This window comes from Sus scrofa, chromosome 14 (genome assembly GCF_054392235.1).
Source record: "Sus scrofa isolate SSC_HxYL_T2T_F1_AM1 chromosome 14, Sscrofa_HxYL_maternal_Yorkshire_Landrace_v2.0, whole genome shotgun sequence".
Taxonomy (NCBI): Eukaryota; Metazoa; Chordata; class Mammalia; order Artiodactyla; family Suidae; genus Sus; species Sus scrofa.
This window is the reverse complement of record NC_139396.1, coordinates 69,234,388-69,247,785: the sequence shown is the minus strand read 5'-3', so window position 1 is coordinate 69,247,785 and position 13,398 is coordinate 69,234,388. Positions and strand designations below refer to the sequence as shown.

At 45.3% G+C, this 13,398-nt stretch overlaps 1 protein-coding gene across 8 annotated transcripts in view; it reads right to left on the bottom strand.

Annotated features, from left to right (window-relative positions):
- Window positions 1-13,398, bottom strand: part of RNF185 (ring finger protein 185) — a 33,290-nt gene that overhangs the window by 5,972 nt on the left and 13,920 nt on the right. For 3 of the 8 annotated variants that reach the window (XM_005670858.4, XM_005670859.4, XM_084993861.1), the window contains exons 2-5: window positions 9,522-9,748; window positions 6,593-6,611; window positions 4,079-4,191; window positions 2,634-2,688 (exon numbers count right to left, since the gene is read on the bottom strand). In XM_005670858.4, coding sequence (XP_005670915.1) covers window positions 2,634-2,688; window positions 4,079-4,191; window positions 6,593-6,611; window positions 9,522-9,697 — 363 coding nt within the window. In that variant the 5' untranslated portion in view covers window positions 9,698-9,748. Of the gene's footprint in view, window positions 1-2,633; window positions 2,689-4,078; window positions 4,211-6,592; window positions 6,612-9,521; window positions 9,749-13,398 lie in introns of all 8 variants that reach the window. The other 5 variants (XM_084993859.1, XM_084993860.1, XM_084993862.1 and 2 more) reach the window with 2 other exon arrangements.

Here is a 13,398-nt window from a genome sequence, read left to right as displayed (position 1 = left end):
TTTCTTGGTGCAGAACTGCCTGACTCAGAGCAGCATGGTTGAGTCTGAGGGCTCTTGGGATCAAGGCTGCCTTACCCAGGAAGGTGCAACTGTTTCATCAGGAACCACCACCTCATTCAGTACAATCCCAAAGACTGACCCTCTGGCCTTCCTGTATATAACACAAGTCTTCACATTAGGTGGGTTTCTGTTCCTGGGACTAAGCAGGCAAAAAGCATTACTGGTGGCTGTGGGTGCTTGTACTCGGCAGAGGCATGCACTGTAGTCTGTATCACCAGGGCCTCTGACTTCTTGGTTCCCTCGGATTCCTGGTTAGGAGCTAATGCTCCACTGGGAACCAGGGACTGGGAAGGTTAAGGTGGTGTCACTGGAAGCAAGGACTTCAACATAAGCCAGATCTTCGGCCCTGTTTGTGTGGCCCTGGACAAGCCACTTCACCTATCTGGGCCTCAGTTTCCTCTTTTGTTAAATGAGTTGATGTGAGATTTAAATGACATCATGCAATAAAAAGCCCTTAACATATAGTTCTTTGCAGATAACAGTCATTTAGCAAGTGTTCATTGTTGGTATTATTAAGGGTAATCTGGAGAACAGACCCTCAATTTCTATCAAGACCTCTGACTCAATAATCCTACCCTGGAAATTCTAAGGAAATGCCATATTGAAGTAAGAAAACAGAAGTAGCCACCATGGCTCGGCGGAAATGAATCTGACTAGTATACAGGAGGACACAGGTTTGATCCCTGGCCTCGCTTAGTGGGTTAAGGATCCGGCGTTGCCACGGACTGTGATGTAGGTCACAGACTCGGCTCGGATCTGGCATTGCTGTGGCTGTGGTGTAGGCCAGCAGCTGTAGCTCTGATTCAACCCCTAGCCTGGGAACTTCCATATGCTGTGGGTATGGCCCTAAAAAGAAAAAAGCAAAAATAAAATTTCTTTAATATTTTAACAAAAAAAATCAAAGACTAACATCTGATTTAAAACTGTAAATTTTTTGAGCCAGCAATTCTACTTCTAAGAATGTATCCCAATAAAATAATTGTGAACCTACTAAAAATTTATCAGTAAGTTCATCAGAGTATTTTTAAATAGAAAAAAAGAAAACGAAATAGTTAACCAAAAAATTAAATTATACTAAGTGCATATATCTGCACACTACACAGCCATTAAATAAAATACTACTTGTGTCTCACTTTACTGTGCTTCATAGACACTGTGTTTTCTACAAATTGAAGGTTGTGGCAACCCTGCCTCTAGCAAGCCTATTGGTGCCATTTTCCCAAGAGCATTTGCTCAATTTATCATTTTTTACTAGTTCTTGCAATATTTCAAACTTTTTCATTACTATTACATTTGTTATGGTGATCTGGGGATCAGTGATCTCTGGTGTTACTACTATGCCTTGCTGAGGCTCAAATGACAGCATTTTTTAGCAGTAAAATAATTTTATTTTAGGAGTTCCCGTCATGGCTCAGTGGTTAACAAATCTGACTAGGAACCATGGGGTTGCGGGTTCGGTCCCTGGCCTTGCTCAGTGGGTTAAGGATCCGGTGTTGCCGTGAGCTGTGGTGTAGGTCACAGACACGGTTCAGATCCCGAGTTGCTGTGGCTCTGGCGTAGGCCGGCAGCTACAGCTCCAATTAGATCCCTAGCCCGGGAACTTCCATATGCCGTGGAAGTGGCCCCAGAAAAGGCAAAAAGACAAAAGAAAAAAAAATAATAATTATTATTTTATTTTATTTGTTTTTGCTTTTTTAGGGCTGCATTCGTCGCAGGAAGTTTCTCGAGGTTCCCAGGTTAGGGGTCAAATTGGACCTGCAGCTGCTGCCCTACACCACAGCCACAGCAATGCCAGATCCAAGCTGCATCTGCAACCTATACTATAGCTCATGGCAACACTGGATCCTCAAACCACTGAGCAAGGCCAGGGATCAAACCCACGTCCTCATGGATGCCAGTGAGATTCATTTCTGCTGTGCCACAATGGGAACTCCAGCAGTAAAATAATTTTAAATTAAGGTATATACATTGTTTTTTTAGACATAATGCTATTTATTGCACATTTCATAGACTATAGTGTAAACATAACTTTTACATGCACTGAGAAACCAAAAAATCTGTGCAACTCTTTACTGTGATATTCACTTTTTTGTGGTGGCCTGGAACCAAACCTGCAATACCTCCAAGGTCTACCTGTAAACTCTGTAAGGGCAGGAACCTTTCTTATGTTGACTGATGTATCACCAGTGCCTAGAATGATGCCTAGCATACAGTAGGCAATAAGTACAGAATGAATAAACTTGTAGAAGAGGGTTATAAAACAGGAGCCAAATATTGTAAAAATTAAAACATATGTATGCAAGTATATATATACATATATTTATAAAACACACACACATAAGTAGATCTGTAACGTGTTTGTGTATATACGTGATTATAGAAAAATAGAAAATAGACCAAAATCTTTCTAGTGATTAGATGATGTGATAAGTTATTCCCCCCCATTTCCTTTCTGTATTTTGCAAATTTTCCTTTACTTTTATAATCAAGGAAAAAAAAAAGTTCAGGGCCAAGAAGGAAACTTCTAAAGCTACAAGATCATATCTAGACGATTCTCCTAGAAATTTCCTCACCCCTCTGTTCTCCGGCTCTGGCCTCTGTCCTTGAGGACGGGGAGGAGTCTTCTCCCTGAAACAGAAATAAGTCTATTACGAAATGCTTTGAGCTGTTCCCTGAGGGGACTGGGAGCTCTTCAGCAAGTCAGGGCCACAGCTCCTTTCTGTGCCCAGCACATGAACTTATGCCAAATTAAGCCAAATGCTAATTCTGTTATACCTGCAATTGCTTTTCCTCAGGGTGTAGAAAACCAGGAAGAAAATCCACTTGTTATAAGATGTTCATTAGATTGTACTCAGGCTACTCCTCTCACAGACAGCCTGACCCAGACCAGTTATGACTGCCAGCCTGGGCTTGAGTGATGTAGGAGTCATGGGTGTCAAAGACCCCAAATCTAAACTGAAACAGAGGATAGCTCAGCAGATAGGGCTGAGATTCAGGGTCTCTGTTCTGCCCCATCACCTTCAGCTTTACCGCCCACTATTCTTGGGCAAGTACTTTACGTTGCTCTTGTTGCTTCTGGGCCTTTCCATGACTCATCCCACTTGTCACCCATCAGGCTCTAGGCAGGATGCTACCAATACTAAGACTGAAGACAGACCCTACCCTTGGGGTGCTTGTGACTTAAAGGGGGCTACAACCAAGCACAACACATGGTGGGAAGGGACTTCTGTAATAGAGGTGTCAACGAAATGGAACAGAGGCATGGGTGAAAGCAACTAATGTGGGAAAGAAAGGCCACTTCAAGGAGGAGGTAACTTTAGGGCTGCTCATTTAAAGATTGTAGAAGTTAGAGGAGGAGAGGGAGTTGAGCAGGACTGGGGAGGACAGAAGAAGCAGAGTGATAGTAAATACAAAGGTAAAAGGTAAAAAGGCAAGTCACTTTAAGAAAAGTCCAATACGTCTGGGTACAGGTACGCTGGAGCAAGGTGGAAGAAGGTAAGAGATGCTGTCAGAGTTTGGGCTGTGTGTATATGCACACATGTCATGAACCACACTAAGAAGGCTCTCAGTACTTGTGTTTGTAGAGTGCCAGACCACTAAACCTCCATGTCCAGAAATCTCAGAGCCTCCCAGACCCCTATCTCTCCCCTCACTGCCCCTACCCCCTCAACTTTATATATCACTGCTGCAGCAAACCCCCTCCTTGCAGACTCTCCTGCTGGACACTGCCTCCCAGGCTCCTCTACAGCAGTCTGCACAATTGCAATGGTGATGTCCTGTGCACTGCCTAGAACCCTGTCTACCTGCCAGCACACACTCAGTGCAGCTCTGTATCACAGCCCAGCGTGGCAACCTGACTCCCCTCCCGGCCTGGCTGACTCCCATCTGGATCCCAAGTGCCTCAAAACTGAGGATCTATAAGCACTAAGTAAAGGGTGGGGTAAGGGGATGCTGTTGAATGGAAGTGAATTTGTGTCCCATGGGAGGAGTGGGTATGGGGGGTGCTCCATGACCTCACCTGGGGTCCTGTTGCCCAGTGCTGCCCCTGCCGTACAGCGGGATGACCTTGTCGCGGCTGATGCCAGCTTTGCAAACTGGACACACCTGTCTGTTAGGTCTGGTCTCCAACCACTGCAAGCAGGAGAGAAAACTGCATGAATGGTGCAAGCCCACCAGAGCAATCAGTCAGAACCAGCAGAACTACGCAGACCAGAGGCTTCAAACTGGAAACACCAGCACTAGCAGGGAACACCTCAAGGAACCTAACTTTCTGATTCCCGCTACTGGCACTCAATAAATATTTACTAGGTGAAATCAAAATTGCCTTTAAATGCCATCATAATGAAACAGGCTTTCTGATGCTTTGTTATCTTCAAGGGTTCCCAGCAATACAGCAGGAAAGAACTGCAGGCTGGAGCTGTGTCAAGAGGTCTGACAGATCCAGCCTCAGCTTAGGCTGAGGGTATGGAAATAACAAACTTTAAATTTCCACCTTTTCTTAACCAATTGTATGACTCTGGCAGTCAGATTTCTCTTTGTGTTTCTCATCTTTGCAGCATCTCCTCAACAACTTTGTATCTTAGACATCAACATTTGGATATAAGCTGACCATTTTCTGGTGACTTCCTAAGTGCTAAAAGATAGATTTTTCTTATTATCTAAGTTTGCTTAGTGTTTTTTTGTTTTTTGTCTTTTTAGGGCTGCACCGGCGGCATATGGACATTCCCAGGCTGGGGGGTCCAATCAGAGCTGTAGCTGCCGGCCTATGCCACAGCCACGCCAAAATCTGAGCTGCGTCTGCGACCTACACCACAGCTCACACCAACGCTGGATCCTTGACTCACTGAGCGAGGCCAGGGATCGAACCCACAACCTCATGGTTCCTAGTTGGATTTGTTTCCGCTGTGCCACGAAGGGAACTCCTGCTTAGTTTTTTAATGTACCTTCATTGATTTTTACATTCAACAATTTCTTTCAAAATTAGTAACACCAGGATCCTGTTCTGGGTTTTCCAGGCTCTCTCACTGGTTGTATTAAAATCATTTTGCTTAACTTTTTTTTTTTTGGCTACCCCGCTGCATATGGACTTCCAGGGCCAGGGATCAAATCCGAGCTGCAGTTGTAACCTGCACCACAGTGCAACACCACCAGATCCTTTAACCCACTGTGCTGGGTTGGGGATCGAACCTGTGCCCTGGAACTAACTGCAGAGACACTGCCGATCCTGCTGCACCACAGCAGGAACTCCTTTGCTTAATTTTCTTAAAAACAAGATGAAAATGATAAAAATGTATTAGCTGTAGTGTCTTTGTAGACATTAAATAATTACACATATTTTTTCCCTCAACATACATCTTAGAACGTGAATCCAGAAATATGAAGTTTATTATGTAAAAGTGAATCTAGGAGTTCCCATCGTGGCACAGTGGAAACAAATCTGACTAGGAACCATGAGGTTGCGGATTTGATCCCTGGCCTTGCTCAGTGGGTAAGGATCTGGCGTTGCTATGAACTGTGGTGAAGGTCCCAGACACAGCTCAGGTCCTGCATTGCTGTGGCTGTGGCGTAGGCCGGCAGCTGTAGCTCTGACTTGACCCCCAGCCTGGGAACTTCCACATGCCGTGGGTGCAGCCCTAAAAGGCAAAAAAAAAAAAAAGTGAATCTAGGACTTCAGGGTCAAGGAGAAGGCAGCGTTCAATGATTTTATATCCTACTGCCAAAAGCTTGAAAACTTAAGTATTATGTGTTCTTTATACATTAACAGCAGATGTGTTCTACCAGGTTCCATGGGGTCAGGATGCACAGCTGTGAAAGGCAGTGGAAACCCCTTTGGCTTCTTCTGCTTCTTTCTCCCCTCCAGATGCTGAGGCTCTAGTGGTCAGGAACTTTTGTCCTCCCCCCTCCAAGCCACCTATGAGTGTGGGGTTCTACTGCCAACAACCATGGAGACAGTCAGCCACAGGCCATTATTCACAGCCAGCTGTCAATGGCAGGCCCTGCTCTGTCCCACCAAGCAGGTGCCTCGGTCTTGGAGAGGACTTACTAACTGGTTTTCATAATAATCAAAAGCTAGGAAAACAGACTTTTCCTCTCCATAAAAGTTCTCTGTTGAGACCAAAAAAGTTTTCCCCCTTCCTAATATTCTCAATATCCTAAAGTGGGGGTGGGGTGATTGTTGATATGATAGGAGGTACTTTCTATAAAGGCATAATCGCAAAAATAAAAACCTAGCTATATTATCATATCCAACCCAATTTACAAGTGAGGAAGTGAGACCCAGAGAGGTGCAGCCTGCCAAGGCCTCAAGGGCCATCCCATCAGCAACAGAGGCAGGAGCATCCCTCTTGGGTACCACAATGACCCCTTGTTTAAAGTGCTGTCAGTGGACAGGTGTATAGAAGGTGGGAGGAAAGCAAGCAAATGAGCCCACAAGCAGGGGAGATTGCAGCTTCTGACAGCAGCCTCCTGAGACTAGGGGTGTCTTGTGCAACCATTGCTGATGAAAGACAAAGTAAAATGAAATGCATCTTACCTGATGTAAACACGGCCAACTGCCAGAGTCCCGAGGGCAACCAGGCATCAAGGAGACAGAGAAAGGGGGAAAGGAAGAAAAATGATTCCATTAACAGAAACACTGGGTACAGCAGGAGCAGAAAAATGGGAAAAGAGGATCGAACTATGGTGCATTGCAACCCAGTGAGGGTCTGTAGGGATTGTTGGTATCAGAAATTAGAAAAGACTGAGCTATAGTCAAAGGAAAAACAAAGCAATGTAGATAAGACCTAGTCTCCAACCCTGGGGTCCCACTATTTGTTAAGACTACAAAGTCCCAGACTATCTGAGACCCAGCTTTTCTACAAGTCAATCTTTCAGGGGTTATGGCCTCTGAAGGAATTCATAAAACTAAGGATCCTCTGTACTGAAAAATTCATGGGGGCATGCTCACGCATACATGCTATTTCAGACTCAGTTTCAGTGGATTCACAGCCTCCTCAGGCTCACAAGGAAGGTATGAATCTAGATACAGTTTAACAAAATCTTCAGGCTGTCCTCGCCGCCCGGAGAGTTCTGCTGGCAGGAAGCAGCTTAAAAGTTCAAGTCCACTGTAAAAACATCTTAAAGTAATGGAAAGATGGGGGGTGCAGCTTGGCAGAAAGGGCTACCTTCAGCTTAGTGAGTTACACTACAAAGATTGCTGCCCAAGCTCTCATTTTACAAATGAGGAATCCAAACTCAGAAACATGAAAGGACTTGCCTGCAGCACCAAGACTGAAACAAGTCTTCTGACTTCCACTTTACTGTCCCTCTATCACTCAGCACTGGGTGCAAAACCATCATTTATAGAATTGGAAGAAAAGTGACTAACTCCAGATTTAAAACGGTTCTTTCGCTCTCCATTCGTTCATTCATTCATTCAACAAACAGATATGACTACTATGTGCCAGGACAGTGGAAAATGTAGACAGAGCTTCAGACCCTCATGTAATGTACCTTCTCTAGCTGAGTAAAATCTGGACTCAAAAGATAATTCCTTTCCTAATTACTGACCTCAGTTTAGCCTCACAATCCAGATACATAATCTCCCTGGAAATAACAGACACCTGACTCCAATATTAATAGTGTGACTCCACTGCAAACTGAGCAGGGTGGGGGTGGGGAGGCACCAAGAATTGTGGCAGTTCTCCACTGGCAACTTCCCTCAAAGGCTGTGGGGGAGAAGTGGAGGTGCTTTCCCCTCAGGGGAGAGTTCCGGATTATAACAATGATGATGATTACTTCCATTCATTAAACTACGGTGTGCCAGGCAGTGGCTGAATAGTTTCTCATTTGTTAACCTCATGGACCCGTGGCCTGGTTGTCACACTAACTCTGAGGGAGTGCAATTACCTGCATTTCACAGGTAAGGACACAGAGGGACAGAAAGGACAGTAGATTTGCTTAGGGACAAACCACTCATTAGAAGCATCTGTTTCACTTTAGAGTCTGTGTCCTTTCCAGTGGTATCTTGAGTTAATTCCTGATTCTTTCAAATCCTGGTTTTATGACACCCCAATCAAAAAATGAGTGTCTCTAATTTCTAGGAGAGGGCTGATGACAGTTTCTATATAAAACTTAATATTAGGGTAAGAGCCTCCAGAACAAAAATCTCTGCCCCATTCTATTCAATATTCACTGATAAATTTATCTTTTTCACTGTTGCCAATTTAAACTCCCTTAAATATTGCTTAAATAACCCTTTCCTCATACCACTCAAAAACATTCAATAGCTCCATGTCCTACTCAGTTAAATATGAATCTGATAATCTGGTCCAATCCTCCCTTAACTAATCCTGTTTCCTAATCCTCCCCAGCCCACAGGAACCATCCAGAGTGCTGTGAGAGGGGTACAGCGGCTTCAGGGGCTCAGATTAACCCAAGAACACATTTGTCTGACCCTAGAAACAGCTAGCCTTGGGGGGGAGGTGATGGGAAGGCACACACTCTTTGCCTTACCTCTGGCATTCTCATCCCTCTAATGACCCCGATTCACCCTTGAAGGTCCAGTTCAAAATCAAGAGAAAAGGAGTTCCCGTCATGACTCAGTGGTTAGGGAACCTGACTAGCATCCATGAGGATGCAGGTTCCATCCCTGGCCTCACCCAGTGGGTTAGGGATTTGGCTTGCCGTGAGCTGTGGTGTAGGTAACAGATGCAGCTCGGATCCCACGCTGCTGTGGCTGTGGTATAGGCCAGCAGCTGTAGCTCTGACTACACCCTTAGCCTGGGAACCTCCATATGCTGTGGGTATGGCCCTAAAATGACAAAAGACAAAAACAAACAAACAAAAACAAAATCAACAGAAAAAAAAAGGTCTCAACATTCACCCAGATTCTCAGAGCCAGGAGGGGCTTCTATAACCATCAAGGCTGGAATGCACACTGACTCTGCCACTTAATTTTGAGATACATCAAATACGGTAACAATTATTAGGATCATATAGCTAACATGTAGTATTTATTATGTGAAATGTGCTCCTCTAAATCTTTTACACATTTTGAACCATTCAATGCTCCCAAAAAACCCTAGAAAAGGAAGCACTTGTGAGTACACATCTTCCGAGGTCATGCAGGAGGGAAGTGAAAGAGTCAGGATTCAGAGCTAGGCAGCCTGGCTCCACAGTCCCTGCTCGAGACTTCTACTGTGTTATAACTGCCCCTTGGCTTAGTGCAGCAAGTGACAAAGAATAAGAGCTAAATGGTGAGTTTTGTCACTTGAGAGATGGGGATAAGGAGCCCAGGGTGGGGGCAGGATTTGCCCAAGGTTACTCAGCTTATCAGCAGCAGAGCTGGGATGAGGATCCAGGTCTCCTGCTTTTGAGTCTGAATGTATCAGGGTGGGAAACCTTCTACTCCAAAGCTGTCCAGGGCCACAAGCTTTCTCAACCTGGCATGTGTCCTCTGGGATGGCGGCAGGGGTACTGACCAGAAGAGGTGGCCGCAAAGGCTGATGACGGCATCCTTGGCTGTGTCCAGGCAGATGTTGCACTCAAAGGTACTGTCCTGCCCTCCACTCTCGCCAGCGCCATTGCTGCTGCCACTGGGACCCCCTGCACTGGAGTTCTCGGGAGACGCAGAGGCTGAGGGCCCCTTGCTCGCCATCCTTGACTGTCGGCAAACTCTGAGTGAAGACTGATTCTCCCCAGGGAAATCCTGAAAGGCAGAGAGCCCTTGATGATCCATTTCTGCAGCCCACTCCACCCCCACTGGTCTCCACACCAATACCCTCATCTACTCTTAGGTCTGGAAGTTCAGATGATGACTGAAGCCCTGAGTAGACTTCTCAGAGGCTGCAGAGGATGACAGTCATGGGGCACCACCCAGAGAGTAAAGACTCAGAAACTTCCCAGGATCACAGCCCAGAATGGACCACACAAACCGCGCAAACAGAGAGCAGCCTCCGGAAAGCTCTCCAAAGGAACTAAGACCCTGTCTCACTGTCTTGATATCCCACCAGGCTAAAAGCCCAGGTGATAAATACATACTCAATTGGAATGAAAGCTCACAGGCTGTCCTCTAACTCTAGGTGGCCTCTGTGTTAGTGGATCAATCTGCTCACACCAGAATACAAAAAAAACCTTGTAACTGTGAAGGGTTAGGAAAGCTAGGAAGGACCAGAAATGGCATCTGGTTCATGTCTTCCACACTGCAATCTTTTATACTCCTTCTGCAAGGTTAGGATACTACCTACCTTATTTTACCTAAATCTATCAACTTTTTAGCCTCAATACAGTTAAGAGGGGCTTATGTCACTATTGAAAATAGAAAACCAGTATTACCTATTATAAGTGAAAGATAAATATAAATGTAACAAAGGAAAGCTTTTCTTCTTTAGTAGACTGTGGCATGAGACCTCTCGACTGATTAGTGCACGTGGAGCTGAGGCTGGGACTGACACTCAGTTTGTATTCAAACCACCATTAGACCACCATGGACAGAGCTAGCCACCCAGGGCCAGGAGAAACAGACCACTGTTCACTACCGGTTCCAAATAAAAGAAGCCACCAGGAGTTGAAAAAGAATGAACACGAGAACACCACCAAAGCATACTCAGAAATTCTGGGTGCAGAGTAAGAATCTGTCGAACGCCTGATCTGGTCACCCTCACCATCTCAGAAATTTCACATGGGAAATGCTAGCTCACTACCAGTCAGAAAACTGGAGGCTTAGATATTGGCCCAGTCAAGCCTCCAGTTTGCTAGGTGGTTTTGGAAAGCCCCCTCTCCTCTCTGGGCCACAGTCTTCTCATCTGTCAACTGAGGCACTGGACTCCATGGTCTCCAGGTGCCCCCTTTCAGTTCTTGGCGGGTGTCATCTCCCCACTCTCCCCAAAGTAGGCATCATGAAGTCCTGCCACAAATCTGAGACTCACCACTGGAACACTAGAAGACCACTCGATTTCAGCTTCCAAAGCACGAGCAAGTAAGGACCAAAACCCACAGTCCTCTCAGACCCACAGGCTCAGAACTCTGCACTCATGAGCATCCCTCACGACAGGAGCTTAGTGACTTGAGCAGGGAGAGGAGGCTGGCTCACCACCGTTTTTCACTCAGTTACATCATTTTACATAATGTCCCAAAAGAGCAGCTAGCTGCCAGCAGCACTGTGCCATGCTGGCCTCGGCTCCAAGACCTTCCCGAGGACCCACTGCTTCCTCCTCTCTATACACATCTGCTCTCCTCTTCCCAGGACAGACTCTGCTTGTGAGGGCCATATCATAGCCTTTGTCATTCCAGCTCAAGTACCTGACATACTTCTAAAAAAAAAAAAAAAAAAGCATCTTTTAAAATTAAGGACTCTGTGTACAACCATAAGGTTAGCTTCACTGAGGGCAGTCTTCTGATGTGATGTTTAATAGGAAACATACAGCACCAGCAACAAAGTATCCTTGCCATGAAACTCAGACTCTAATCAAGGCTCCAAGACAAATTACCCATTTACCGAAAATATGGGGCATAGATAGATGCATGTGTTTAACAACTCCAGGAGGATGCAATCACCAAATCCAGACTGTGGGACTTTCTACAGGACAAACCATCAAAGTTCTTGAAAAAAACAAAGTGTCTAAGTGGTTGGCATAGACAGACCAACCACTGCAGATCTCACTGGAACCAGACTCATACAAACTAACTGTGAGATGACTGACAAAAATTGATTTAGCCTGGGTATTAGTTTATAATGGTATTGTGTAATGTTTTTAAAATGTTTTCATCTGCTAGAGATGCGTACTTAAGTATTTATAACAAATAAGATGTTTGGGATCTGCTTAAAAATACTCTAGTGGTGAGTTCCTGTTGTGGCACAGTGGAAATGAATTGACTAGTATCCATGAGGAATCCATGAGGATGAGGGTTCAATCCCTGGCCCTGCTCCATGGGTGGGGATCTGGCGTTTTGCAGTGAACTGTGGTGTAGGCTGCAGATGCAGCTCGGATCCCATGTTGCTGTAGCTGTGTCACAAGCCAGCCGCTGTAGCTCCGATTCAACCTCTAACCCAGGAACTTCCATATGCCGCATATACGGCCCTAGAACAAAACAAAACAAAACAAAACAAAACAAAACAAAACACCTCTAGGGGTAAAAACATAAGTGGACAGAAAAGCTGAAATAAGAATGAGGAATTTGATAGTTGTTGGAATTGATGACGAATGGGGGTTCACTGTATTAGTTTATTTTCATGTGTGCTTGAAAATTTCTGTAACAAAAGATATTTTTTGAAAGGTCAGGTTGCAGAAGAGTATGTGTATGAATTTATTTGGGTGAGAACAAATGAAGTATGTATACTATATACACACACACTTTTGCAAAAAAAAAATACCTACATGGCACACACTAAACTACCAGCCATTCTTTTTTTTGTCTTTTTGTCTTTTTAGGGCCGCCCCTGAGGCACATGGAGGTACCCAGGCTAGGGGTCCAATCGGAGCTGCAACTGCTTGCCTATGCCACAGCAATGCAAGATCCAAGCCTCGGCTGCAACCTATACCACAGCTCATGGCAACATCGGATCGTTAACCCACTGAACAGGGCTAGGGATCGAACTTGTGTCCCCATGGATGCTAGTCGGGTTCGTTAACCACTGAGCCACAACAGGAACTCCATCAGCAGTTATTTCTGAGATGAGGAGGGCTGGGGAATTTTGAATTTTATTTTTTTTCATTATTATTATTATTTTGTCTTTTGTCTTTTTACGGTCACACCCACAGCATATGAAGGTTCCCAGGCTAGGGGTCCAATCGGAGCTACAGCTGCTGGCCTACACCACAGCCACAGCAATGCAGGATCTGAGCCACATCTGCGACCTATACCACAGCTCACAGCAACACTGGATACAAGTCGGGAGTATCTGAGCCATGACAGGAGCTCCCTGAGTTAAAGTCTTGGCTCTACTACTGACTAGACATGTGGCTTGGGTAAATCCCTTGATGGCTTGCATATCTTTTCTCACCTGAAAGACGAGAATGTCATACCTCCTACAGGGCTGCTAAGTTGGCCATATGAAGTAACACAGTGACCCGGAGGATGCACCAAAGTAGGAAGGGGCTGCTGCTGGGGAGATGCACATATAAACCACTTACCCTGGTTCACTGCCCTCTCCACACACTGGCCCAACAAGGCTCTGCACAGTGCATTTTCCTGCACATAGGCCTAAGGGAACAATTAGGGTCATGGTAGGTTTTGGGGTAGGAATGGACAGGGCACAGAAGGAGGTCAGCTCAGAGTCTTCAGGGAATTCTCTGAAGTATTTCCTGAAGGCTTGCATGGTCCAACTCTAAGCAGACTGTATCACTCTCATTCTAATTC